This window comes from Pyricularia grisea, chromosome VII, assembly GCF_004355905.1.
Source record: "Pyricularia grisea strain NI907 chromosome VII, whole genome shotgun sequence".
Lineage (NCBI taxonomy): Eukaryota > Fungi > Ascomycota > Sordariomycetes > Magnaporthales > Pyriculariaceae > Pyricularia > Pyricularia grisea.
Genome location: NC_044975.1, coordinates 208,224 through 234,635, shown reverse-complemented (window position 1 = coordinate 234,635; position 26,412 = coordinate 208,224). Strand labels below are relative to the sequence as shown.

Here is a 26,412-nt window from a genome sequence, read left to right as displayed (position 1 = left end):
TCATGAACCCAGACCGACACTGCAAAATTAGTGACAGGTCAGTCTTTTATTCGGCTATAAAAAATACCTGGGAAGGCCGAATCTTCAGGAGCAAACATACTCATAACAGCCAAACACTGCATTCAACACATCACCAAAGCCAAAGGACTCTTTATCTTCAAATTTTCAACTATCCAGCTCCGATAGACTGAGTTGTTCTGGTGCAAGAAACTGCGTCTAGAGGCGTCCATCTAGTAATGGCGGACAAGGAAGAATGCAGGAGCATTGGCTGGGAGTTGACTACGCTGCAAAGCGAGGCAATCCAAGGTCGTGTTCCTGAAGCGCAGTCTACCACGGACCGGACACAGTTGCAGCATCCCGACCACTACAACCCATACAAGGCTCTTATTTTCCCCAAACTTGACATTTTCCAACAAAACTATCAGAGCCCATACGTGGTTACAATGAAAGACAACGACACCTGGCACCGTTACGTACGTGACCTTTATAATGCCATCAGGAACTTTACTCGCGAGGACCTTGGCCTGGAGATCAACCTCGCACCGGCCGTGGCCGCATCGGTGCATTCCCAACGAGTGCAGGTACCCGAGTGGGAAAATCCGATTGTCGACCTACTCGTAGACCAGATGGGGGAGTTTCTGGCAACGACTTGGATGAGTAAACGGTACGACATGGTGCGCAGGTCGGGCGACTGGGAGATGCTCACGATGCCCGTGAACGAAATAATCTGGCAGACCTATCTAGGAGCGTTGGGATCGAGTGGGACTAGAACACGCAACCTCAGAGGCATATTCGTCTTGGCGATTGAAAACGACGAGTTCAACGACATTGCCCAAGCCAACTACGACATTCGCAGCCTCGGGGTGCAGAACAAGTCGTTTCTGGCTAGCGAGCCCCGCGATGTGGATGCTTTCTGGCAGCTTTTGGGGACACAAGTACTCGCGGGCTTTGTCCGGTTGCTGATTAACCACCACAACGCCACGGGAAACAGGCCCATTGAAAAGGTCACCATCAGACCATCGATAGCAGCACATAACTGCTGGCATGCACTGATCACCTTGGGCAGACGAACGAGTGGCAATGCCAATGGGTCGCAAGGCAAGTGAGCGGGTGAAAGCAGCTAAGCGTCCAAGACTGGTGAGAACAGCAAATGACGGTGGAAGCCGGGGAAGACTTTGATTGGGCTTCACAAGGCTTTTTTGGTGAGTAGTCGATTAATTCTTAGTAGCAAGTCAAAATTTGCTGAATGATTCCGTCTTGGTACAGGGCCAGGTTTAGCAGCATAAGCGTTCCCTGCATGTATTGTAGTAATTCTCTGATATCAAGATATGGTTTATAGATCGGAATAAATACTAAAACCTCTCACTGCCTGTGAACGAAGAAAAGGATAGCGATTTCGCATTGCACGGAGTTGAAGTATCAAAAATGTACGGTTGATAATTACCAGGTAAGGTTACTTTGCTTGCTTGGGTAGGTAAATTACGTGCCCGGCAACCTGCATTCATCACCTTTTTTTTTACCTGGTAAGAGGAGCCTTGGCGTGCTTACGACTTCGCCTCAATCTTGATGGGTTTATTTTTGTCTGCTACATGGGTGGTTTGCTTACCCTCCCCAGAAATCAATTTGTACTCCGTAAGGCTTCCGTTGCCTTATGGACAGGGGTTCGCAAGGTCAGCAACCAAAAAGGTGGTACGTCTGACTGCGCACGCACAGTCATACAGTTTCAAGGGAGCTTGTTTGCTCAATGTCGATATAAACATATGAAGGTATCGTGAGGTCATTAATCGCCAATATGAGATCCCCGATAATTTTGGACTTTTTGCCCGCAATCATCACAACAGTCAACCCAGATTACAATCACACCCAGACCCGCACTGGTTATCGTCCTGGTGCAGACTTGCACTGATCGACAAACATGGTCCGCTGTACAACAGCGGTCATATTCTTGGCATCGGCCTATGCCGCCATTGGCCACCCTGTTGATCCGAATGCTGCTTATACAGATGTTGACCTGGGCAGCAACACCCCGTCAACGTACACAAACGATCATGCTCGTCGCCAAGTATCACCTCAAATCAGACGTAGAAGCGCTCCAGCACCAGCAGCAGCAACACCTGCTGCGGCAGCACCAGCAGCAGCGCCAGCAGCAGCATCAGCCCAACCGGCTGCTCAACAAAACGCAACTCAGTCGGCAGCGAAACCAGCCACCCAGCCACAAGCCACAAACACAACCACAACCACCACGGCCCAGGGCCCCACGCGCATCAGCAAAGCCGCCTATACGTTATATTTTCACTGGGAGACCAAGCCCGTCGCCGTCGCGGGCCGCTGCGTTAATGCATTTTCCAACCTCGCTCACCTCGTCGCTGAGACGATCCCGCAGTTCAAGCCATACAAGGACAAGAAGGCTCTTGATGCCAACATTGAGAAGCGCGGCGCCGAGCTCCTGGAGCAGCACCGCGCGGCTGTCAAAGCCGCCGCTGCTTCTGTCGACGCCACGGCGACGCAGGACGCTGCCAAGGTGGCCGTTCCCGATCCAAAAAAGCCGCCAAAGAAGGACGAGAAGGCGCCTGCAGTGGTTTACCCGCACATCAAGGGGATGCAGGGCGGTCAGGCAGTCTACAACAGGACCAAGGAGCCCGTTGCTGCGTTTCTGCGCCACCCCTTGTCTGACTTTTACCTCCACCACCAGGATTTGAACTTGGAACTGAGCCCAAAGGCGGACTATCACGAGGTACAGAGCCTCGCGGGGCCGTTTAACAAGGAAGACCGCGCGTTTCGCTCAGCCATCGTCAACCTGCTGATCCAGCGGCGTGGGGAATACCTCATCTCGTGGAGCGAGAACAAAAACAATGACGTGGTGCGTGTGGCCAAGGACGACGTCACCAAGACGGAGGTAGGCGGCAAGAAACTCGAGTTCAAGAAGAGCTCTACCATGCCAGTCGAGGAGCTGATGTGGCAGACGTACGTCGAGAGCGTGGGTGCGCAAAACGCCACCAACCTCCGCGTGGTTGCAGCCATGAAGATCGTCGACGCCGACTTTTACGCCGTCATGCGCGAGAACTACAAGGACGCCGACATGGTCGCGGGCGAGCCCGTCATCTGGAAGCCGACGGACGGGAAGCTATTTAACCGTCTGGTGGGCACAGAGGTGCTTGCCAACAAGGTGCAGATGCTGACGGCGCACCACGGGGCGACGGGAAACAGGGAAATTGTAAGCATTGTGACGTCGCCGGGGACGAAATGGGCTGATCCGTGGATTGCGGCAATTATACTGGGGGATGCCAAGCCGGCTGCCGCCGCCGCTCCGGCTGCTGCTCCTACCACCCCTGCTGTACCAGCTGCACCTGCTGCTAGTCCTTCTGCTACTTCTCCTGCTACCTCTTCTTCTACCTCTTCTACAGCTGCTGCCCCTGCTGCCCCCGCTACCACATCTACTGCGGCCCAACCCGCGACGGCCACAGCTCCGCCGGCGACGACTACTCAACAGCCTGCAGCGGCGGCAACTCCAGCTGCCACACCAGCTGCCACACCAGCGGCCAAAGCGAACAGGAGACGTGCAAGGAGGTAATCGATATATTCTTTGTCATTTTCTTCGGTTGTTTCTAGTTTTAGGAAGCGTTTCAAATTTAGCGTCAATTTTCATCAGATTTTATCCCGTTACTGTACCTGCTTTGTATAAATTATCAATTCAGTGGTGTTGAATAAAAGTCAAGGCACATTGCAATTTGCTCATTTATTACAGACATGTTATATTGTCTGTGTCGGGTCCTGGTTATAAAACAAAACTAATCTGCAGTCCCATCTCATCAATTTCGTTAGCCTATGTCCAGTGTTAGTGTTACAACAAATGCCAATCAGCATATCTCGGTTCCCGCTCGTTCAAACCATCTGATCAAATCCCCGCCAAGCCGGATTGCCTGCCGTTTTGTGTGCTCATTACAAAACACAGTACCTCCAAAATTGGATTGAGTGCTTACCCGCTGGTCGAGTGCCTGTTCCAAAACCCAAAGCAACCCGCCCAACCTGTACAAGTGCTTACGGCTCTATTTTATTACACCCGTCCCAGGCTTCTTCCAACTGGGGAATGGCTGTTGCTCAGCAACTCCAGAAGCAGGCAGTGCAGGGTTTCTCCCAAGAGGTACGGCCCGCCAATGAGGGTACGGCTGCACTGCCCACACTCGCCCAAAGCGGTATTTCCCCCTCGACACAAACTCCGCCTCTGGTTACTGCCCCAGGTACCGCCGACTGCTTACTTAGATGATGGGTACGCTAGACCAAGTTCGGGACAAGCGAGGTCAGGCAGCGCAGTAATCATCCAGCAAACCGCCATTGTGTGTCATGGTTAGGCGGGTGGGGGTTGCCGGCAGGGGATTGACAGCAAGTGTCGGTTCCTTCAAATACAATCAACAGCGGCGTGAAGGTGCTATGTTTGATGTTGGCTGCAGACCACTCACATCAACAACAATACACCATCAATTGAGGATCATCGGCCCTCACTACGAAGGTTTTTTTTTTTTTTTTTGGTTTTTTGCGCAGTGAATACTTGATTTCATTGCATTGGATGACATAGTTGTCATCTCTTTGTCAAATCACCAATTTCCTTGCGTCTTTTTTTCTTCTTTTCTTTTGTCATTTCTTTTCTCACAATGGTCCGCTCAACATCCACACTTCTCGCCATCGTGGCATCCCTCAGCTTTCAACAATTCACATCTGCTGTCCCCATTTCAGGACTAGACCGAACCGTCTTGTCATATGGGCTCACGACCCGTGACGTAGAGACCCAAACACCAGAAGTACTCTCGAGAAGAGAAGATGCGACATCACCCGAAAGCCGTGGCAAGGAGCTGCTGGAGCTGCACCAAAAAGCAATCAAGGACAACGTCGCCGACTCCACCACCTCTTCCGACAAGAAGGACGCCACCGGCTTCAACCCCAGCGACCCTCTCAAGAGGCCGCTCGTCTTCCCGGAGACAATGTATGGGATCGTGCACAGCATCACCAAGATCTCGCTGCCGGATTGGCGCCTCATCGCGGCCGAGTGGGAGGCGGTCAAGGATCTTTCCAAGGACGACATGGGCGGGTTCGAGCCGAGCGGCAAGGCGCGCCGCTTGAAGCTGCAGCAGTCGTACGACAAGACCATCGTCGAGGGAGTGTACGCCGAGGAGGGTGACTTTATCGCTCTCTCGACGGCCGACTCGAGCCGGGCCGACAAGGACGTGCCCGTGTTTGAGATGGTGTGGCAGTCGTTTGCCGACGTGGCCGGAGACAAGGTCAAGAACCTCAAGGTTATTTACTTGACGGACCTGGAGTCGGGCGACTTTAAACAGGTCGCCGAGCTCAACTACGAAGATGCAAAGCAGGACAAAGACAAGAAGGTGACGTGGGAGATCAAGAACAACCCGAGGCCAAAGAGGTTCCAGCGCTTCGTGGGCGTGGAGCCAGTTTCGAGCATGTTGATGATGCTGATGAACCACCATCAGAAGCTGGGACACAAGGAGGTGACAAAGATCATCACCATGCCGACCAAGGGTAGCAAGGACTTGAGCAAGGTCACTGTTGCGCTGATATTGGAGGATGCGAAGTAGGCTGGGGGTTTCTTTTTCTTATTTCTTTTTTTTTTGGATATTGAGATACCCTTTTCCTTTGTTCATGTAGCGAACTTGCATTTAAATCTTTAAAATTATTCCACCACAGAAAGGCTACCCGTGACCTTGTGAAATTGTGAACCCCTCACTTACCTACCTAGGCAACCAACACAGATCATCCTATCGGAACCCATCGTAAGCATGGTTTTGTTAGTAGGTGGCCTTGCGAGATTTATGTTATCTCCCTCCAAGATTCCTCGAGTCTCTTCATCTCTCAAGTCTCTATCTAGCCTTCCCTTAATCGTACAGCCAACTAGCCTCACTTCAGCAATGTGGCTCATCAACACCACCACCTTCAAATTTGAGAGCCTGCAGCCAGAATCCAGCAGATATGCAACCCTTTCGCACACATGGGAAGATGGCGAGATTCCGTTTCAGGATTGGAGCTTGCGTGAAGCGGTTGGCTTCGATTCGATCATTTTCGACTCCCGCGGGGTTATGGATACAAATGCCCACCCCGGAATGGCCCCAGGCATGACCCCAGGCATGATCAAAGTGCTCGAGATTTGTCACCTTGCCAGGAGCAAAAGATATCCCGTAAGTCTGGGTGGACACTTGCTGCATCGACAAGATTAGCAGCGCGGAGCTTGTCCTAGGCCATCAACTTGCATGTTTCGATGGTACGAGATGGGTGAGGTCTGCTTAGTATACCTTCCACATCTCAACTCGAAAATGACGCACAGCCCATATGACTAGTCTTGCCATAGCGCAGGTGCGCCGCTCTCCGAATACTCGGATGGCTTTTTTGCATGGCAGATACGTGCCGCCTAGATTTTCTGCCTGCAAGTGGTTCACACGAGGATGGACGCTTCAGGGGTTGATTGCGCCAACAAAGGTCGAGTTCTATGACAACAAGTGACAGTAGGTAAAAGGTTGTCCTGGGCGTCCGATCGGGATACCACGCGAGTAGAAGACATGGCGTATTGTTTTATTTGGCATATGTGATATCCATCCGCCCCTTATCTATGGCGAAGGCCAAAACGCCTTTTTATCGACTGCAGGAAGCAATCGCGGCAGGCCACGACAACCTCAGTCGCAAAACATTCAGCAGAACGCTCGACCTAGTCCTCGGAGTCAAGTGCCCACCTAGCCGTCCCGACAAGTATAACTCGGGCGCCCAAGTCCTGTGGCGGCACACGGCCGAAAGTGGCTCAGCGGGGGATCAGGTTCGCGAGTTTTTTTTTTTTTTTTTTTTTTTTTTTTTTTTTTTTTTGCAAAGTTGGATAGCTGTCCGGTTGACTACTCAACCGTCCGGCTGCAACAGTTGGACTTACCAGAAACTGTCCCGGTCGAGGATTTCCATCAGAGTGAATACTCCTGGGACTGTCTTCCAATGCACTGTACGGATTGGACCTCACATTGGCGATTTCAAAATCGTGACGCAGATTTTGGAACTTGTGAAAGAGTAATTCCCGCAGGTCAAGATATACTAGACCTGAGCGGCCATAGATTTGGATTTAAATGAAGATTTCAGTTTGTGGTAAATAGTGCAAGGCAGGTGGGCGAGCTTTGAAGTCAATCAGGCATTCACCTGGCTGCTTGTATTGTGTTGCTTTCATATTTAATATCGGATCGCCATTCCCCGGGCAGTCATGTACGTCTTTTTTTTTCCCCGCGAGCGTTCCAGCGCAACTAGTCTACTAATTCTTTTTCAGCATGGTGAGCCCGCTACTTGGGGTAGAGATCCGGAAAGAAAAAGAGACCAACCCGCGTCGTAAAAAAGACCACTCACAGCTCTCGAATGTGCCTCGGTCTAGATTCCACACACCGGGGCCACCGAGGTTCCCCCCATTAAAGGCAGATTTTTTTTTTTAGAGCTTGAGAGCTTTGTCCAATTGGTCTGGGCGTGGCAACGGCCTCGACTCGAGAGCCGTATGGAGAGGGAGTGGTTCTTTTGAGATGCCTAGGGGACCAGCGGGAAGCCGTCGCCCAGCCATGGACAAGGAAGTAAGGGCTGACAAAGGGTGCGAAGAAGAAGTGCGCCTGCCAATGTGGCTAATGCTTGTCTTGTTACGATAAATTAAAGTGCTGTACAGAGCAGATCCAGGTGGTGCTGGGTGCGGCTTGGCAGATAGAACATGGCTCCCCAACCATTAAAATTTGGGGTTCATGAAGCAACAGAGGACAGATTAACAGTACCCAACTACCAGCAGCTGGCAAGTTGTTGATCTGCATACTAACAGTGGCAAGCGGACAGGCTTGACAGGGTGTATAACCTTGATGACCTACCACTCGTACAGATAAAGATCGCTGTTGGGCGCTCTAGACTAGAGTCTAGATAGACTAAACCATGTATGCTTTAACAAGCCACTTAAAATGTTTTTGCTCTCCCGGAAAAAGGATAATGGCGTGCTGAATCCGCAGGTGACCAGCAATCTAAATCACGTGAAGACCGCCGTGTTGACAATGAGGCAACGTCCATCCAATCTCCACGGTGTATGGCTTGTTGCTAATCCTAGATACTGCGGGTTGTTGATTAATTTCCAATCATACAACAGCCCAAAATCAACATCCCGCCCGATAGTTAGTCACAGTCGCTATATTGTTTTTTTTTACGTAGTGAAGAGGAAAGCCCCTCGAAATTCCACGACAATGACTCCTCGACCAGGGACAATGCATCTCGATTGAGTGCATCCAAAACCACAGCTGAAAAAAATAATAATCTCGAACAAAATACATCAGCCCTGATACAAATCAAAAACCTCGCGCACCGCTCTGACGGGACAGACGGAATACGACGACCCGGGAGCGTGGGTCCCCTAGCCTCCTGCTCCCCGGGTGACGCCACCTTATTTGTGTAGGCGAGCGGGCTGAGGAGGCAACCGCAAGGGTTGGAGGGGAATGAGATACTTTTTTTTTTCTTTGTGGTTTGTTTGCTGTACGTCGAGGGCAGATCAATTCGCTCTGCGAACCCTCTAGTGAGCTTTTGTTGCTTCTTCAACAAAGTACCTAGGCTTTTTTGTATGGAGGCGCACCACCCATGTCCCAAAACGGGACGCGACCAACACACCCTGGCTTGTTTTTTCCGTTGGGCGGCATCCATCGATGGCGCACTGGTATCATTATGCCCTCTGTTGCTTCTGGGATTCACTATTTTGCAGCCTCAATTGTGGCTACTCGCCTTGGTTTGTCTTCCCCCCAGTTGGGTTCTTTTCTTGCTGTCTTGGAATTCTCTTGTTTAACCATGGCGGCATGTCGTGTCTGTGTTTTGTCTTTCGTTCGGGTCTTCTTTTTTTTTTTTTTTCGTTTCTCAGTTTGTTTGATCATTATTCACCAAACGTGTTCTACTTAATTTTTTTTTTTCGTCCTTCCTCCACAAGGTAAGGCATGATGGTTCGTCTACGGCTGTCATTCTTTGAGCTTTTGCTCCTCGCCGCATTGACCGTCCTCTGCCAAGCCCAATATCGAGGTGGTCCGGATCGTGGGAATGACCGGTCGAGGCATTATTGCAGGCTGTGGAGGCATGCCAGTAAGGAGATAAATTTTTTTTGGGAGACAATATGTCTGTCCTGTGATTTGACTAATGGATTGTTTCATTTCACTACAGGTGTTTTGGCCGGGTCAAAGATCTTTATCGATGGAGGCAACGCACTCATGCCTTGGGAGAGAGACGGGGGGTCTAACGGTTCATCAACTTCAAGGTGGTACAGAGGCACCAGTGAGTGGTAATACACAATGCTTAAAGATGAAAAAAAAATACTTACACACCAAACCAGATAATAACCTACTCGTGTTGGACGTCGGCAAGAACTTCTCTGCCGAGGACCCGCACCTCTTCAAGCAGATCCGCAAGACCGACCCAAACGTCCCGAGGGCACTCAACGAGCACGCTTTATGGTACTCCAAGACTCTCAACAAGATTTACCAGCTTGGTGGCTGGGCCTCGTCAATAGGTGACAGGGGTCGGGACTCCCCCAACCTGGCAGAGGTGCCATCCCCTGGCATCTGGGAGTTTGACATAGTGTCTGAGAGGTGGACCAAGGCGGACGACGAGTTCGACAAGCGTAACACCGGCGACAAGATTGAACGGTCAGGTTCTGCCTCGTACTGTGACGCGCCGTCCCTCGGGGTGAGCTTCTTGTTTGAGGGTTACGTCCAGCAGAGGTCAGACAAGGAATATGCCAACTATGCCCCGTCCTCGGATGTCAAGTGTTGGTGCTCCTCTTCCTCAATTTTTTTTTTCCTTCTAATCAGTGTGCCGTCCAATATGTTGACCGACATTGTTCTCGATAGACATCAGTGGCATGCTGGCGCTGGACACCAGCGAAGGCCTCTCGAAGCCGCGGCTGACAAACATGTCCACACCGAGGTCCCTCGATGGCGACAAGACTCACTTCGGCCCGCGGATGAACGGCGGCATGGTGCACATCCCAGTTGGAGAAAAGGGCATCCTGGTGCAGCTGGGCGGGCATACCACCGAGGACTACCCGCAATATGGACAAAAGGTGTCTGGAGGAAGCACCAAAAACAAAAATGTAAGCTAAGCAACCTGATCTGTTTTTGGGTGGTCATCGAAAAAAAAAAAAAAAAAACACCCCCTCATACTCATACATGATCCCCAGATCGATCTTTCTTTTGTGGACATCTACGACATTAGCAGCGGTTTCTGGTTCCACCAGCAGACTTTTGGCATTCCCAACATCCCGAGCGGCCGTTCCGACTTTTGCCTCGTCGCCGTGTCAGCCCCTGACGGCTCCTCGCACAACATCTACATGGTGTCCGGGATGGACAACCCAGAGGACCGCTCCACCAAGTCAGAAATCTGGGTCCTCACCCTCCCCAGCTTCAACTGGGTGCTGATCGACGACAAGGCCCAGTCCATCTATGGGCACACCTGCCACGTGGTCGGCGACAACCTCGTCGTCATCGGCGGAATGGACGCGACCCGCGGCGGCGGCGGCAGAGGGGGCGAGCTGCAGCAGTGCGACGGCAGCATGATGGCTAGCATCTTTTCGCTGCGGACGGGTTCGTACGTGCCCGAGTACGACGTTACCGGCGCAACCAGGACACCCCAGGTTCCCATCAAGGTGGTCGAGGCCGTCGGCGGCAGCGCGACCGGCGGCGCCCACGTGAGAAGCCCCAGGATCTGGAGCGACACGTACCTGCAGTACGTCTTCAACCCGCAGCTCAGCCGACCCGAGTACAAGCCGGGCTACAAGAACGCCGACGGGAGCGACCCTCCGGGTGAGAAGGTCGGTGGGGCAGGGCCCATGGAGGAGCAGGGCAAGAAGCGGGCGATTGTCGGCACGGTGGTCGGAGCCGTCTTTGGCGGCATATTGCTGATCGCATTGGCCGCCGGCGCGTTCGTTTTCATCCGGCGCAGGAAGCGCAAGGAGCAGGAGAAGAAGGATGAGAGCGACAGCGAGGGCCAGAAGCTGGATGACTTGCACCACCAGCAACACCACGAGGCCGAGCTGCCGGCCTACAGCAGCGACAAGAACAGGCTTGTCGAGCTGGCGGCGCCGCCACCTCCCAGCGAGGTCGAGGGCTCACCGGGCCACATACTGGCGGGGGATATGTCACGACCCAACACGGCGCGGACGGGTTACGGCAGCGTGGACTCGACTTTCCTCAGCATGCAAAGCGTCCCGGTGAGGCATGACGGACTGTCTGGAACAGGAGGCGGCGACATGGTGGTAAGTGCCATGACGTCGGAAAATGGCAGTTGGCGACCGATCGGCGGCGAAAGCCCTCCGCCTCTACCAGAAAAGAGTTTGGCGTTGCAGAGGGAAATATCCAAGCCGCAATCGGTTGCGTCGTCGATGAGGAGTAAGAAGACTGCGATACAGAACCATGGATTTCTGTGATGAAAGAGCAGCAGCGACGCTTCGAAGAACATTGGTCAAACAAAACGCCTAGAGCGATGAAAAGTCTGCCTATCTTACTGTGCCATAGTGTCAGTTTTTAATTCTCATATAGCTTAGCACGGGCATCTCATGAAAGATGCCTAACAGTACGTACCTAGGTAACCATAATTTCAACTCGAATGCCTGCTCAACTTGGATCTATGTCATCTCATCAAGTGAAAGTGCAAGAGGAGGGCACAGCGTTCCACCCTGAATGCTGACCCGCCCCCAGAAGTCATCGATTGGCTGTATCGGACTCGGCTTGTCGGTTGCTACTGTAGAACTAAAGACCCTTGCTAGTTCGACATGGACATCCACTGCTGCCTACATTCAAAGACTCGGCGCAGGTACGGACAATGTGGTTGTTATCGGATACAAAACCCACCAAGTTAGCCAGGTATTGGACGCCTCGGACTTTTTTGCTCCATTCCGTATTTCAGGCCCGTATTGCCGTATTGAAAGAGCAACCGAATTCGGTGAAATAATACGCCCAGAGTTAATAGTTACGACGATCGAAGCCGGAACCCACGGTCACTTGGAGCAACTCTGATGAGTCGACAAAACCACAATGGTGCGCAAGGGAAATAAAAAGGTGCGGACGGGGTGCAAGACATGCAAGTGAGTTTTGTCAGGCTGGGCATGGCGGCATTCCAAAACAAGCTAGCTTATTTGCCGCTGCAGCCGACCTACCTACTGGCCGTAGTTACTGGTCGTAGGTACTGACTGCAGTTACTGACCCTGCTCAAAGAATACGCAAGATCAAATGTGACGAGGAAAAGCCCGCATGTAGGAGATGCACAGATACGGGAAGGACCTGCGACGGTTACAATAAGCGGACCACCCCGGGGCTTTTTCATCCAACCCCTATCGCTCCAGTCGGTCAGGCCAGGGTACCACGAGGCCATGGCCGCATATTGGTGTTGTCAAGGACCGCAAATCAACAGCGCAGCATACTGCCGATGCTGCCGTCAAGTATTCCTGGTCTGGAAAACAACCAAGGCCGAGCCCTGCAGTTCTTTGGGAGCGTAGTGGCCCCCGCACTCTCCAAGGGCATCAAGGATGAGTTCTGGAGAAGGGTTGTTCTGCAAATGGCCAGCACTCAACCAGCAGTGCGCCACGCCTTGACAGCCATTAGCACCGTCTTTGAGGTGTCCGTCGTGCGCGACCCATCTCATATAACCCCCGCCACACCAACAATAGGCCAGAATCCGCTGGCCACGGACGAGTACAACAAGGCCATCCGGCACATGATAAACTGCGCCGATGACCAGCTCGCCGTAGTAGTGTGCATAATATTCGTCAGCCTCGAGATCCTCCAACAGAACCGGCTCGCCGCCGTCGACCACTGCCGCCACGGCGTGCTCATCATGAACAATACCCGGATGAGCCCCTGGGTGCGCGACAATATTCTGCCCACGTTGCGTCGCCTGGCCGTGTTTCCCTACTTTTTCGGCAGCGTGCCCGACTCTTTCCCGGCTCTGTCCGAGGTTTTCCACCCGGGTGAACGTTTCCGCACCTTGGATGACGCCTTAGCCAGTATGGATTCCTGGACGGCCCACGCTATGCGCCTTATCCGCGGAGCCGACCCGTATCGCATCCCTCGAGGCTGCGACGATGACCTTCCAGAGGATGACTACAGGGATCCGTACCGCAGTGGGCCCCTGAGCGGCAACCCGATACCTGAGGACATGAGGGCGCAGCAGCAAATGGTCCTGCAATCAATGCGTCGATGGCAGGATGGCATGAATGAATATCTGACGCTGGCCGCAGCTGCAGCGACACCAATCGACCCAGAGGATTTATGGAAGTCTTCCTTGCTGCAGATGCGGTGTTTGGTCTTGCAGGTGTGGCTGACGGCGAATTTCTTTCCAGAGGAGGGTCAAATGGCGTTCGATCAGCATATGGATTCGTTCCGCAAGGTTGTATCTCTTGGCTACAAGATGCGTGCAAGTCGACAGGCCTCAGCAGGGCGGCGGCAATCTAAATGTACAACGGAGCCGCCATCTCACAGTTCGGAAGCAGGCAACACCGCTGCACCTCCCATCCAATTCAGTTTTGCGTCAGAGATGGGCGTGATGCCGATCCTATTCTTCACAACAATGAGGTGTCGAGACCTGGAACTCAGGCTACATGCACTGGCGCTCCTGTGGGAGTTATCCACCGCGCGCGAGGGCTTGTTCCGCGTCGATCGCATGGCGCACACTGCTCGGAGGTGCGTGGAGCTGGAGCACGATATTGATCTGGCTCGATGGCGGTGGCGGGGCGGTGGGGATTCTGTGCGTGAATTTCAACATGTCACTTTCGGGGATAACCCAGCCGCGTGGTCGCACGATCCACTTCAAGCGGTACCAGAGACAATGAGACTTTGGGATGCTCTTGACCCAGTACTTATGAGGGCGGTTCTTCGAAAAGGCGATAATGGACTAGCCAATGAGCAGGATCCTGCAAGAGGCAGGACGGTAAGGTTTGTTCGATATCGTGATGGAAAGCTACAACGCTGGGAGGAAAAGCTTTCCATAGAAGAATAGCCATTTTGGTTTCTGCTAGCTCCGGCGGTGAGGCATTATGTACCTACCATGTAGTACACAGCGGAAGTTCCACCAGCGACGTGATGAAGGAGATCTTGGCCAAGGAACAGGCTGTCAGCAGTGATGTGGGGTTGCAATTCGCTCTTATTCCTAACTCTGGCGATACCTTTCAAGCAACAATCTTTGTTAGTATAGTGGTTAGTATGCAAGCTTGTCACGCTTGAGACCCGGGTTCAATTCCCGGACAGAGAGAGGCTTATTATTTTTGCGGTTTTGTTAATTTACTGAAGTGGTTACGAACTTGAATTTTCGGCGTCCATGATGTTTGTTATTTTTCCCTGAGTTATCAGTTATAACTTGTGGGCTTTAATTTAGTTTTAATTACACAGCCAAAATTCGACTTTCTGGGTGATGATAGCAGTGTATGAAATGCACCTACTGGAGAATATAACTCCAGTCGCGGTCGTCTCTACCAGTAACACTAATTTCACGGCCGGCATCCTAGGAATTTGATTACTTCCTTCGCACCTACTGCATATGTTTTTAATAGCTTAACGTTGTCTCATTTCTATTATAGTACGAATATTTCCCAATTCTGGCCAATATTCCATCCGGTCCATCCGGTATTACTTCCATTTATTTGTCTAACCCTCCTTTGCCCTGACCGACGTTCGGTCCCCGGCTGAGTCCCTGCGAGCTACCGCCGCTTGCGTTCATGCCCTCGATGGCCATGCCCTTCTCTCCCTCTGGCAAAGCAGCGACCTTGCCAGACCTGTCGACGTTGCTTCCCTGCAAAACTGGTCAGTGCCTTTTTCTTACCTGTCTGCTGATCGGGCAGTTTGAATCTCTCGCTGGAATTATACTTACAGGCTCGCTGGCACCGTGGGCAATCTCGGGCTTGTCCTCGACGTCGTTGTGAGCCCTGCCGGATCCGTCGCGAGGCATTTTGGTGATGTGTTGGCTTTGGTGGTAGGTGTTGTGGGTTTGGTATTTGACGGGGCTGGTACAATTGTTTGCAAGATATCTCGACTTGCAGCAAGCTTTCTCTGATGTATAATTTGGTGTCCCTTCTAGCCTTCTTCAACAGCTAAACGCCTCGATATCTTCATCTTCTTATACAAGTCGATGGAGCTGTGATTCTAGTTTGACGTCATCGACTTGCTCCTGATCGCCAAGGATGAACGTCATGTCTGGGGCTCTTAGTCGGACGAAAAGCCGTCAAACCACCTAATGTTCTCCACAATACCAGCCTGAGATGTACTGGATCGCGATCTGTCGAGCAACTTGGAAGGGAAGAATGGTTGTGGCAGTATGTAGGTACCCCCATACCATACAGCAACGCACAGCGAGCCCGGTGGAGCTGCACCATAAATTGGCCTACCTCAGCTTAAAGTACAACAGTAATCATGCAACAACAATATTAATATCAACCTGGTTTGTTCAATCTGTAGGGTGCCTTTTGCGTGGCCAACCTGACTCAATGGGCAACCAGTACCGGTGGTGGCCACCCTCTCAAATTGCCCAATAGACATCCACTGTCGCACTTTCGACATTGTTCGCCCAGCCTTGGAACCTGGTTTTTGACCACAAGGTCACGGTGTCTCCTAGCTTGAGATTCCTCACAAACTCACCAGTACCGGATTCTCTGCCGCGGCCAATCTCAACTAGGTCATCAGCCTCTGGGGACTTTGGGTCAATATTGTCCGTGGCACGCCACTCGACGACGTGCGTGATGTATTCATTGTGTGCCGTCTTGTTGCATTGCACCTTGTCATCTGCTGGCATGAGTGGAAAATCAAACTGGGTGCGTTCTCCATCGTAGTTAACTTGAGGTCTGATTGATCGTAGAGCACATAGGGAGATTTCTGGCCGTGAGCTGGAAGACGATCCGTATTCTTGGTCTTGTGCATGGTCTTGTGCTGGCTGGTCGGTTGTATCTGGGCAATGATCACCGCCTAGCAAAGTCAGCATCTGTCCTTCGATCTCCAACGCAGAAACAGTCATACGACACTTACAATCACCACTTGCATCGACCCTCTCTATCCCAGCCTCAAACCACGTCCATGATCCATGGTAAGTGCCATGATGTCGCGAATCTCCACCCCAACCCTGATCTCTGCTCCTGATTGTGAAAACCACCTTTCTGCATGGATGCTGCACCGGCGGGACTGGCGACCCGATCCATTTTTGAAATTGCTCGACCGGGTGCTCGTCCGAAAGTCGCAACACCTTGACGGGCTCCCTGGTGTACCTCTCGGGTTCCGGGTGGGGCACCCTGACGAAGCCGACCGGCGGCGTGCGGAGCAGAAAGTTGTTCTCGTCAGGGCGGGTGCCGAATATGTTTGGCCGGCTGGGCCGATCGACGTGCGTCGTGGTGTGCGGCCAGTACTCTGCAAAATCCATAACTAAATCCACCACCTCGAGCGGGAGGTTCACGCCCTTGGCCAGCATGGCCTTGGTGACCAGCACGTCGAGCGCGCTGGGCTGGTAGCGTGGCGGCCTGGAGGTGGAGCTGCCCATCTCGTCGGGGTTTGTTTCTGAATCGTGGGCGTCGTTGACGGTTAGCTGGCTTGCGTCGGGGGTGGCGTCGGTGTCGTCGGTGGGGATAACGGGAGGAGGTCCCCGAGCGGGGAAGGGGTGGCGTTGAAGCGGAAATTGAGGATGGTTGTCCATTTCTGGGCTGAGTGGAGGGGTAGGTTTCGTTATGGTTCGGAGCTTTTTTTGTTCTTTGGTAATCACGTCAATAGTAGTAGTACGTAGTAGGTTACTTATTCGAGGAAAATGAGAAGGTCGAATGAGGAGCTATAGCTATCACGGAACTTAAAAAATCGAGGTGCAATGCTGAACTTTGTATAATGAGCAATATGGGAGGCCTCGTCACAAAGTTCGTTTGCATCCCAAGTGCGAACAAGGACGGCCCAGTAAAGTGAAGTAGTGCTGATGACGTATGTTGGGGTCGGCAATAACCAGCAACCTTGTGTGGCGAAGACTAGACCTACTAGTTCTAGTACAGTAGCAGTTGGTGTGTGCTTTGGTGGCTTGGGTCAAAGCTCGTGCAATCGCATTGCACTGCACGCGACAAGGCGTGTTGAATGGATCAAACAGTAGGCGCGACAAACCCCAACCGGTGCATACGCTAACAGCGGGATGGTACATGCGACAGCCCTACAGGCTACAGTACACTAGGATCCGTTGGAGAATTCAACGTTATTTGTCAACGTCCCGCAACTGCTGCAACAGTAACAACAACAACAACAACAACATCTGGGCTGGTACAATTTGTGATAAAAGATGCAAAAAGACATTAAAAGCAGTACATATAAGGAAATTGTCTTGTGCGAGCCGCGCGTCGCCTGTCGTCCATATCGTGGTATCAAGCTCCCTCCCTATGATCCGGATATCATCCGTCCCCCTTCAAGCCTAGCGAGAGTAAATGGCTAACTTTCATACTACTCTCCCGCGCTCGGGACGTTGAGTTGCACACCAAACTCTTCGGCCCTTTTCCATCTGTAGTTCTTCGTTTCCCTGTGTCCTCGCCCCTTAGTCGCAGCAGCAGAACAAGCACTCCAAACAGCACTCGCACGACTCTCCACACAGCCAACAACAGCAGAGAGTTGCCAAGCTGACGAGAACAAACATTGTTAGCCACTAGCATATATTGGAAAAAGACAATTCGATCGGTAGACTCACCATCCGTAAAGGCAGCCACGGTCCTTCTTCTCCTCCTGCTGTGGCGGGGGAGCCTGCTGTTGAGGAGGGTAGTAGCCCATCTAGAACGTAACAAGAATCCGGGTCAGTAAGAAAGTCGGTCGGCATGCGATAGCATCGATTTTTGGGCCGAAGCAGGACGTACGGGCTGGGCAGGAGGGTAGTATCCTCCTTGCTGGGGAGGCGGTCCCTGACCGTAGCCGGCGGGAGGCGGCGGCGAGCCGTAAGGCATCCTATCGGACGCACAAGTCATGTTAGCATTTGATCATTCGCGATCGCGCTGGCATCTCCATGGTCATCAGGTTGAGTACTGTAGAGACGTACTGCTGCTGGGGAGGGTACTGAGACATGGCGGTGAATTAGGTGACAAAGGTCGATATCAAAAGATCAATGTGCGGCGCGAGCGACAAGAAAGGAATGTGTAAGAAGCGAGAATGTTTCGATTGAAAAAAAATTGGTAAGAGAAAATATCCAGGGTAACAGCTAAGGTGTTTGGGCGTGATCGGAGTCTTCAAGAAAAGCATAACCCGGCACAAGGATCCGGAATACACGAGGGAAAAAAAAAAGGTAAGGGGACTCCTGGGGTCAGGGGTCCCAGGGCGTTGCAACGAGGATTGTCGAGAGATTGATGATCCTGTCAAAATTCCCACTGTGGAGCAATCGGTTAATCCGACCTTGCGATACAGTGCTACAGCCCAGCTATAGAAACAGTCCCACCCAACGGAAATTGACACTTTGGGCAAATTTGAGTCGCAACTGCTGTTGGCCGCGTCAGCGCGAGTCCACCTTGGCCATCTTGGCTAAGGACCTTGGCTGAGGGGCTGATCCAATCAGTAAGAGCCCATGGGCTTGAACATGCAGGGAATGCAGCGCCTGTCGACGCCAGCGACGGGGCATGGCTGAGTGAGGAAGATCTCGTCGCTCGTACCCTTGGAGCATCTTCTTTGGCGTTAGCGCCAGGCGCAGCAAAAAGTCTCCCAGTCGAGTTTACCAGAGTGGCAGGGCAGAATAAACAAGCATTGGCAGGGTCTTTGTGGTACGGAACATTATATAATCTACCTAGGTATGGAGCACAATGTTTTGTCGGGAATTTCCCCAAACGGTGGTAGTTTATCGGTCGCATGAATGGTTTCGAACGACAACGTCTCCGGACCTTCGATCAAACCGCCCTAGGCTTTTAGCTCGCAGGGGGTGGAGCTCAATTGGGAAGTTAATAAGAACGCACTGATTAATCCATGTGATCAATTCGATTGGGCGGTAGTCATGCCACACCGGTAGACAATTGCTGTAGACGCAGCCCGCCGAGACTTTGTTGTACGCGGCCTAGGCGGCCTCTCGGCGCTGTTTCCTGGTGTCCGCGGCGGCCGATCCCGTCCAATCGTCGCCGTCGGGGCGCAGCAGTGTGCCAACTCACCTTTCCCATGTGAAGGGGACCCTTTGTCTGCGTTGACGATCCCGTATCCGCCATTTCATGAATCTTGCCGTATTTTACCTAGCTGGTAGAAAAAGAGTTGTGGTCGATACCTAAGGTAGGTAGGTAGGTACCTAGGTACTGAGGTAGCTTCCATGATAGGGTACCTCACTTTGTATAATTTTTCACATGTAGGATGCAACTCCCACGACCCTTTTTTCGAATTTGCGAACCTTTCATACCAACAGTACAGATATAGTGCGTCAACAGTATAAGTACAGTGACAATGAGACCACCCTACGGAAATTCGTGACAGTACACGTGACCTCGCAAATCCAGTCCGGCACTCGACGATGGGACTGATCTGCCCCACACGGTGCTCAGGCGCTAGGGATCGCGAGCCGAATTGAATAACACCCAACTTTGAAGACTTCAATATTATATACTTGTCACTTTCAATTACGATAGAACTCGCCTCCAATGGCACATATGTACCGCTAAGTAGCTCAAATTTGCTCCTCTACTCATTGTTGGATATCTACCGTATTTCTCTCCGTAGCCCTATGTTGTTTCCTGCAGTGAAACAAACGGTGATGTCAGCGGCCCGTGCACTCATCATCTGAACTTTTCACTCGCCCCCCGTCATTTTCAACAACCTAGAAACACACCGTGGGGGTCAGAATTTCTTCTTCTCCCTTCTCTTAGACTTTGAATCATTTTCGATATTATAAGTCACATCAAACCCTGGAGTTTTGTGCAGAAGCCGCGGCTATGACCGACACACCGCAAACGATCGCGGGCCCTGATCCCAAGGGAACCACGGTTCTTGAACGGCACCTGGATCCCGGATATGAGTATACCTTTGATCCTGCGACCCCAACAGCAGATGGCGCTGGCAGTTCTTCCAACTCTTTCCGGGACACGCCAGAGTCATCACTAAGGTTGCAGGGTGGTGATATTCACCGCGATCTCTACAAAATTGCTGCCAAGAGCAAGCGCCAGCAATTGCACAAACGAGCTGCAACCTTTTCTAATACACACGAACATGCGCCATTAATTGTTCCAGACCTTGAACATGATGATCTCCCTATCCAGGAACAGATGGCGCCAGGGGGTCTGAGGCGTCAGTTCCTACAGAGGCAGGCCAGAAACGTCAGCTATATCGCCGAGCCGGTGACAAGGAACTTTATATCCTTCCTTGAGCTGTATGGCAACTTTGCCGGTGAGGATCTCGAGGAGTCGGATGATGAGGACGAAATCGCCATTGTGGAAGAAGACGAGGAAGAGCAGGGCGAACGTCGACCGCTTCTTGGGAGAAGGCAAAGCTCCAAACGACTCAGACATCAAGGTGATGCTTCCAACATGAAGTCATTCTTCACTCTGCTGAAGGCTTTCGTTGGTACTGGTATCATGTTCCTGCCCAAGGCCTTCAAGAACGGTGGCATGCTCTTCTCCGCAATCACCCTGATTGTTGTCTCTGCCGTCACCATGATATGTTTTGAAATGCTTCTAGCATGCAGGACAAAGTATGGAGGAGGTGGATATGGAGATCTTGGTCAGATCATTGTCGGAAAGAGGCTACGTCAGCTCATTCTCATCTCGATCACTCTTTCGCAACTTGGCTTCGTCTGCGCAGGTCTCATTTTCACTGCAGAGAACCTGGCATCCTTCTTTGACGCCGTAACCCCCGACTCCAAGCCACTCGGTACCAATGCGCTCATTGGCATCCAGCTAATCATTTTGATACCTTTGGCATTCATCCGCAACATCTCGAAGCTCGGTCCGGCTGCTCTCCTTGCAGATGTCTTCATCCTTATTGGTCTTACCTACATTTACTGGTATGACATCTCGTGGATCAGCAAGCATGGAGGCTTCCATCCCAGTATTGAGCTCTTCAACCCTCGGGATTGGACCATGACCATCGGCTCTGCAATCTTCACCTTTGAAGGCATTGGTCTGATCCTGCCTATCCAGTCGAGCATGAAGCAGCCTGAGTATTTTAGCAAGCTGCTCTTGACTGTCATGATAATAATTACAGTCATATTCACCTCGGTCGGCGTACTGTGCTACGGTACATTCGGAGAGAATGTATCAGTCGAAGTTATCACCAACTTCCCACAGTCCAGCAAGCTCGTCAATGCTGTTCAGTTCCTTTACGCCATGGCCGTATTGGTGGGTACACCAGTGCAGCTCTTCCCCGCGATGCGTACGATCGAGCTCAAGATCTTTGGCCGCGCATCGGGTAGGAGAGATAGCCTCACCAAGTGGAAGAAGAATGCATTCAGGACTGTGCTGGTAGTGTTTTCAGGCGTGGTTGCTGCTTTCGGCGCAAACGATCTTGACAAGTTCGTCGCTCTGATTGGCAGCTTTGCTTGCGTGCCGTTGGTGTACATCTACCCGGCTTACCTGCACTACACGGGCGTTGCTGAGCGCCCGTGGGTCAAGGCGGGCGATATTGCCATGATGGTCGTGGGACTGGTTGCTATGGTTTACACCACCATCATCACCATTGCCAGGTGGGCGGAGACATAAGCGGCGAGGGGCGGTCAATCCTACGGTTGCTGCTGTTTTGTGGGGTTTTGCATAAAAATGGGTCAGACTACTGTCAAGGCATCAAAGGGGAATAAAAAGTAAAAGTAAGATAATTTGTGCATGAGTTTTATCTGGGGAGCGTTAATACAAGGAAAACTTGGCTTCATCTTCTAAACACCTAATCAGACGATATACGATTTGTAAGATCATTTCAGCTTGAATTTTTGCAGCCTTGAATCATCAGCCTTAACCACACTGGTGCAATCAATGTCACGTGCTGTCGCGCTGACAAACCAACAAACGTTTGTCTCTGCACGTGAAATGGCAACATCCGAATCTCCAAGTTGGGACCGCGCCTACCACCGAATTCCGACATCCGGCCCCACATCAGTAGCATCATGAAAATGACGACAATGGGGGCGGCATCTGTAATCATGCCGGACGGTTGATATTATAAGGAGCATCTCTTCCTTTTACACTTTTCATGCTCTTCCTTTCGTGGTAGATCAAGTAACAGTCATGAAGAGTTCACGATGCATTCAAGCTGGCCTCCGCCGGGCTGGTCGCACATCACTATCCTCCCGCGCGACACCCCCGAAGCTCTTCCCTACGAGGACAGCCGCAGCTCAACATGCTCGACCCTTCCACACCTCGCCGGCGCGTCGCAGCGGCTCTTCGAATCCAGCAATGGCGTTCCCCTGTCTTGACGCGCTCGAGTCACGATCGGCACAATTGTCTTCTTCCCGAACTTCTGCATCTTCCGGTCCCGAGCCATCTTACACGGCAGGCGCAACGCTATCCTACCATTGCAAGTCGCCATTGCTTCTCGATTGGGGCGGTGTCCTACCATCTTTCCACATAGCGTACGAGACATGGGGAAAGCTCAACGCCGACAAGTCCAACGTGATCCTCCTGCATACCGGTCTCTCGGCCAGCTCACACGCAAGATCGACAGAGGCAAACCCTCAACCTGGATGGTGGGAGCGATTCATCGGCCCCGGCTGCGCCATCGACACAGACCGCTTCTTTGTAATATGCACCAACGTCATTGGCGGCTGCTACGGCTCGACCGGTCCGTCCTCTCTAGACCCAGCCGACGGGAAGCACTATGCGACGCGCTTCCCCATTCTGACCATCAGCGACATGGTACGCGCTCAGTTCCGACTACTCGACGGTCTCGGAATTGACAGGTTGTATGCCTCGGTTGGTAGCTCCATGGGAGGCATGCAATCCCTCGCCGCGGCGACGCTCTTCCCGGATCGTGTGGCCAGGATCGTGAGCATTAGTGGTTGCGCCAGGAGCCATCCTTACAGCATTGCGATGCGCCACACCCAGCGCCAAGTCTTGATGATGGACCCGCATTGGAACCGAGGATTTTACTATGAGCCGGATCAGATCCCTCCTCACGCCGGTATGAAGCTGGCCCGAGAGATCGCCACCGTTACGTATAGGTCCGGTCCCGAGTGGGAGCTGAGGTTCGGTAGGCGCAGGGCCGACCCCAACAAGCCTCCGGCGCTGTGTCCCGACTTCCTGATCGAGACGTACCTGGATCATGCCGGTGAAAAGGCATGTCTGACCTACGATGCGAACAGTTTGCTGTATGTCAGCAAGGCGATGGACCTGTTTGATTTGGGAGCTGAAAGCCAGCGGGCTACTGTGCAGAGGAGAACAGCGAGGGAAGAGGAAATGAGGGCAGGGAAGAAAGCTTCTGTGAACGAGCAGGCCGCGTGCACGCTGACGCTGCCGGATGTCCCGTATGAGGAGCAGCAGTCACCGGAGGAGCCGGCCGAGGCAGTGTCTGCATCTCCATACCCGAAACCACCAGCTGATTTGGTGCGTGGGTTGGCTCCGCTCAGTCAACATCCTACATTGGTGATGGGTGTGGCCAGCGATATCCTCTTCCCGGCCTGGCAGCAACGTGAGGTGGCTGACGCGCTCCGGGCTGTGGGGAACAAGAGCGTGACCCACGTAGAGTTGAGCGAGGAGCAAAGCATGTTTGGACACGATACATTCCTGTTGGATTTGGAAAATATTGGCGGCAACGTCAAGAAGTTCTTAGAATCATGACAGGTCTGAGAAATCATAATTCAAAGGGCAGCAACAGGTCTGTCTGTTGTTATATTCTATTCGTTTAAAGTGTTCCAGCTGGGTGTTGTGCATGATACCAGTCTGCGGGGTATTGGGCAGTATGTTCCAAGCCTGCAGGATATTGAGTATTTATCCTGCCGTTTCCCTGTGGCTCTTCTCTGTGTACTGCCAAGACTCGTTCAACTACAAACCCTTGTCTTCCTCTGGGTCAGCCAGGACATGAGATTTGAAGCTGCGAATCGGTACTCCCTCTAGAAAAAGGCGATCTATCTCTTCAAGGGTTCGACCACTACACTCAGGGACGCAGAACCAGCTGAAAATCACTGCGAAAAATGCCACGGTTCCAAAAATAAACCCTACTCTGGGCCCAAGGCCGGCATATGCATCATCCATGAGGTATGGGATGATGAAAACTACCAAGAACTGGATAATGATGCTGTGTAGCCAGGTTAGCCTTTTACAGTTCATTGTCTTTGTGTTCTCAGAAAAAACATACTTGATAGCGGAACCCAAGCCGTAGATCTTGTCACGAAGCCTCAGGGTGGGAATCTCGGCCGCCACCACGTGTGACAAAGGAGCCCAGCCAAAGTTGAAGCCCACGCCGAACAGAGTGACCATGGCCGTTATCCCCTCACGTATTGACAATGGCGCATTCCTGCCCCCTGCAGTGCCGAGCCCACCCATTGTCAACAGTGCAGCGGTTTGGATGGACGCGCCGGTGATCAGAAGGGGGCTGGTTCAGACAATATCAGCATCCTGAAGCTTGATGGGTGAATCGGCAGTTCTGCTTACACCCGCCCAACCATGTCGGAGAGGAATATGGTGGATATAACAACCAAGGTGTTGATACACGAATTGATCAGCGACATGGAAAACGCGTTGAAAGTGTCCGAGCGACCGGAGGAATATGGTGCCGTATTTGGACACAAAGTTGTGGCCGGTCAGCTGGGAAAAGACGTTGACGCCGCAGACGATCAGCGTCCGCTTCCGGTTCGAGCCTTGAAAGGCCTCTTTCCACGATTCCTTGTTGGCGGCAGCAGTTATCGTGCTGCGGAAGCTGGCGAGTTCTTCCTTGATCCGCTCGTCTGTGAAGCGGCCCACACGCAGTCGTCGGAGCGAGGCGAGCGCGTCGTCGTCGCGGCCTTGTAGTAACAACCACCGGGGGACTACGACCTCCGCATCGTCAGTCAGGCATTGTCGCCTTGGAATGTGTGCGCGAATATCTAAAAACTGACCTCTGGCATGTGCCACAGCATACAAAGTAGTATAGAAGGGATTAAGAACATGGTACCGTAAGGAATGATCCACGAGTTGTTGGAGTCAATGTCGCTTGTAGCGCGACAGATCAAGGAGGCGAGGATATGGCCAAGCTAACAAAAAAACAATTGGGGGGGGGGGGGGGGGGGGGGTTTGGGTCAGCCACGACGAGATATAAACGGGAGCCGCGTCTAAACATACCCCCAATCCGAGCTGGTACGTCCCGACAATAAACCCCCTGGCAGGAGCTGGTACCATTTCAGACTGAATGATGGGGACAACAGCCAGCTCCATGCCTATGTAGAGGTAATTGATCATCCTACCCGTCACCACCTGCACGCGTCCCCTCGCCGACACGCACACGGCCGCCGAGATGATTGCCCAGATGCACATGACATGCATGCTGGTCCGACGACCCCATTTGTTGCTGATATACGAGCCCTGGACAAGTCCCAGAGAGAAACAAATAAAAGGCAGACTGTTGAGCAGCGACAAGAAGACCGGATCGAGGGCGTATTTTCCCGTCTTGGGGTCCGGCGCGCCGAACTGACTGTAAAAGTGTGGCATGGCCTGTGTGTTGGAAAAGATGCCCTGGTCGAGGCCGAAGTTGATCTGAGAGACGGCAATCAGAACGACAGAGTACGTGAGCGCGCCGTTGAAGTGTTTGGGGACGTTGGCGGCGCCCCTGAGGGTCCGTTGTGGCTTTGGAGGAGCCATGGCCGTGTTTTCTTTTTGTTCTTGTGCATGTCCACAGACATGTGGACTTTGTGAGATTGATGCATACTTGGGAATAATGTATTATATTATATGTATCAAGAGTAAGATTGGAATTGCCACGGATCAGATTGCTGTTGATACCGGTAGCTATGTCCACCGAGAAGGTTGCATCGTTGCCTGCGATATTCAGCCCCCAGACTGCTAGGAATAGAATTGAAAGTAGTTGCCTTGGCCCCGGATTGGTGGTACCTCATACAACCTCAAGCACTTCCATTCTCTGATTGAGGAAAGCCAAGGCCTTGGGGAGGGGCTTGGGGGTGGATAAGATGCACATGTGCGGCGCGGGCGTTTTGGAAGGATTAAAATACAATATGCTTGGTCTCACCAATTGCAGCTTACAGCCCTGATACACCGGTAAATGGGGATATAATCGAGCTATCTATCATCTGCTGGTCTGAATAAAAAATCAGCGGTTTAGACCATGACTAGATTTAGATTAAGCTGATCTAGACAATTCCAAGCTGCCAGCCTGCGATTATTCATATTACAGTAGTTGATGGGTTGTCAATGGAATGATGAGATGAAGACCACTCTAGGTAGCTAAGGTACCTTAACCTTAGCTAGCTGTTATGGCTGTCATGGTCATGGTAGTGCGTGCAGAGAACCCTAACCCTGCA

The 26,412-nt window shown here is 52.2% G+C and overlaps 10 protein-coding genes across 10 annotated transcripts; 7 read left to right on the top strand and 3 right to left on the bottom strand.

Annotated features, from left to right (window-relative positions):
- Window positions 1-236: 236 nt before the first annotated feature.
- On the top strand, window positions 237-1,106 carry PgNI_10128 (uncharacterized protein; the record flags this gene model as incomplete). Its single annotated transcript, XM_031130104.1, has 1 exon — window positions 237-1,106. The coding sequence occupies one exon, from the start codon at window positions 237-239 to the stop codon at window positions 1,104-1,106; it is 870 nt and encodes a 289-aa protein (XP_030979933.1).
- An 809-nt stretch (window positions 1,107-1,915) lies between these two features.
- On the top strand, window positions 1,916-3,571 carry PgNI_10127 (uncharacterized protein; the record flags this gene model as incomplete). The annotated part of the gene is made up of 1 exon (XM_031130103.1): window positions 1,916-3,571. One exon carries the CDS (start codon window positions 1,916-1,918, stop codon window positions 3,569-3,571), a length of 1,656 nt encoding a protein of 551 aa, XP_030979936.1.
- A 1,078-nt stretch (window positions 3,572-4,649) lies between these two features.
- PgNI_10126 (uncharacterized protein) lies at window positions 4,650-5,588 on the top strand (the record flags this gene model as incomplete). Its single annotated transcript, XM_031130102.1, has 1 exon — window positions 4,650-5,588. The coding sequence occupies one exon, from the start codon at window positions 4,650-4,652 to the stop codon at window positions 5,586-5,588; it is 939 nt and encodes a 312-aa protein (XP_030979937.1).
- Window positions 5,589-8,978: 3,390 nt separating this feature from the next.
- On the top strand, window positions 8,979-11,455 carry PgNI_10125 (uncharacterized protein; the record flags this gene model as incomplete). Its single annotated transcript, XM_031130101.1, has 5 exons — window positions 8,979-9,117; window positions 9,196-9,306; window positions 9,365-9,799; window positions 9,882-10,123; window positions 10,211-11,455. The coding sequence occupies 5 exons, from the start codon at window positions 8,979-8,981 to the stop codon at window positions 11,453-11,455; spliced, it is 2,172 nt and encodes a 723-aa protein (XP_030979934.1).
- Window positions 11,456-11,931: 476 nt separating this feature from the next.
- PgNI_10124 (uncharacterized protein) lies at window positions 11,932-14,126 on the top strand. The gene is made up of 2 exons (XM_031130100.1): window positions 11,932-12,112; window positions 12,243-14,126. Exons 1-2 carry the CDS (start codon window positions 12,063-12,065, stop codon window positions 14,020-14,022), a joined length of 1,830 nt encoding a protein of 609 aa, XP_030979935.1. The 5' UTR covers window positions 11,932-12,062; the 3' UTR covers window positions 14,023-14,126.
- Window positions 14,127-14,519: 393 nt separating this feature from the next.
- On the bottom strand, window positions 14,520-16,976 carry PgNI_10123 (uncharacterized protein). The gene is made up of 3 exons (XM_031130099.1): window positions 16,038-16,976; window positions 14,890-15,977; window positions 14,520-14,811 (listed from the first exon to the last, which is right to left on the bottom strand). The coding sequence occupies exons 1-2, from the start codon at window positions 16,693-16,695 to the stop codon at window positions 15,535-15,537; spliced, it is 1,101 nt and encodes a 366-aa protein (XP_030979804.1). The 5' UTR covers window positions 16,696-16,976; the 3' UTR covers window positions 14,520-14,811; window positions 14,890-15,534.
- A 732-nt stretch (window positions 16,977-17,708) lies between these two features.
- On the bottom strand, window positions 17,709-18,396 carry PgNI_10122 (uncharacterized protein; the record flags this gene model as incomplete). Its single annotated transcript, XM_031130098.1, has 3 exons — window positions 18,055-18,396; window positions 17,876-17,963; window positions 17,709-17,792 (listed from the first exon to the last, which is right to left on the bottom strand). The coding sequence occupies exons 1-3, from the start codon at window positions 18,078-18,080 to the stop codon at window positions 17,709-17,711; spliced, it is 198 nt and encodes a 65-aa protein (XP_030979940.1). The 5' UTR covers window positions 18,081-18,396.
- Window positions 18,397-19,912: 1,516 nt separating this feature from the next.
- Window positions 19,913-21,673, top strand: PgNI_10121 (uncharacterized protein; the record flags this gene model as incomplete). The annotated part of the gene is made up of 1 exon (XM_031130097.1): window positions 19,913-21,673. The coding sequence occupies one exon, from the start codon at window positions 19,913-19,915 to the stop codon at window positions 21,671-21,673; it is 1,761 nt and encodes a 586-aa protein (XP_030979938.1).
- Window positions 21,674-22,081: 408 nt separating this feature from the next.
- PgNI_10119 (uncharacterized protein) lies at window positions 22,082-25,845 on the bottom strand. The gene is made up of 5 exons (XM_031130095.1): window positions 25,220-25,845; window positions 24,997-25,131; window positions 24,554-24,927; window positions 24,258-24,494; window positions 22,082-24,197 (listed from the first exon to the last, which is right to left on the bottom strand). Exons 3-5 carry the CDS (start codon window positions 24,628-24,630, stop codon window positions 23,945-23,947), a joined length of 567 nt encoding a protein of 188 aa, XP_030979456.1. The 5' UTR covers window positions 24,631-24,927; window positions 24,997-25,131; window positions 25,220-25,845; the 3' UTR covers window positions 22,082-23,944.
- On the top strand, window positions 22,193-23,740 carry PgNI_10120 (uncharacterized protein; the record flags this gene model as incomplete). The annotated part of the gene is made up of 1 exon (XM_031130096.1): window positions 22,193-23,740. One exon carries the CDS (start codon window positions 22,193-22,195, stop codon window positions 23,738-23,740), a length of 1,548 nt encoding a protein of 515 aa, XP_030979939.1.
- Window positions 25,846-26,412: the final 567 nt, after the last annotated feature.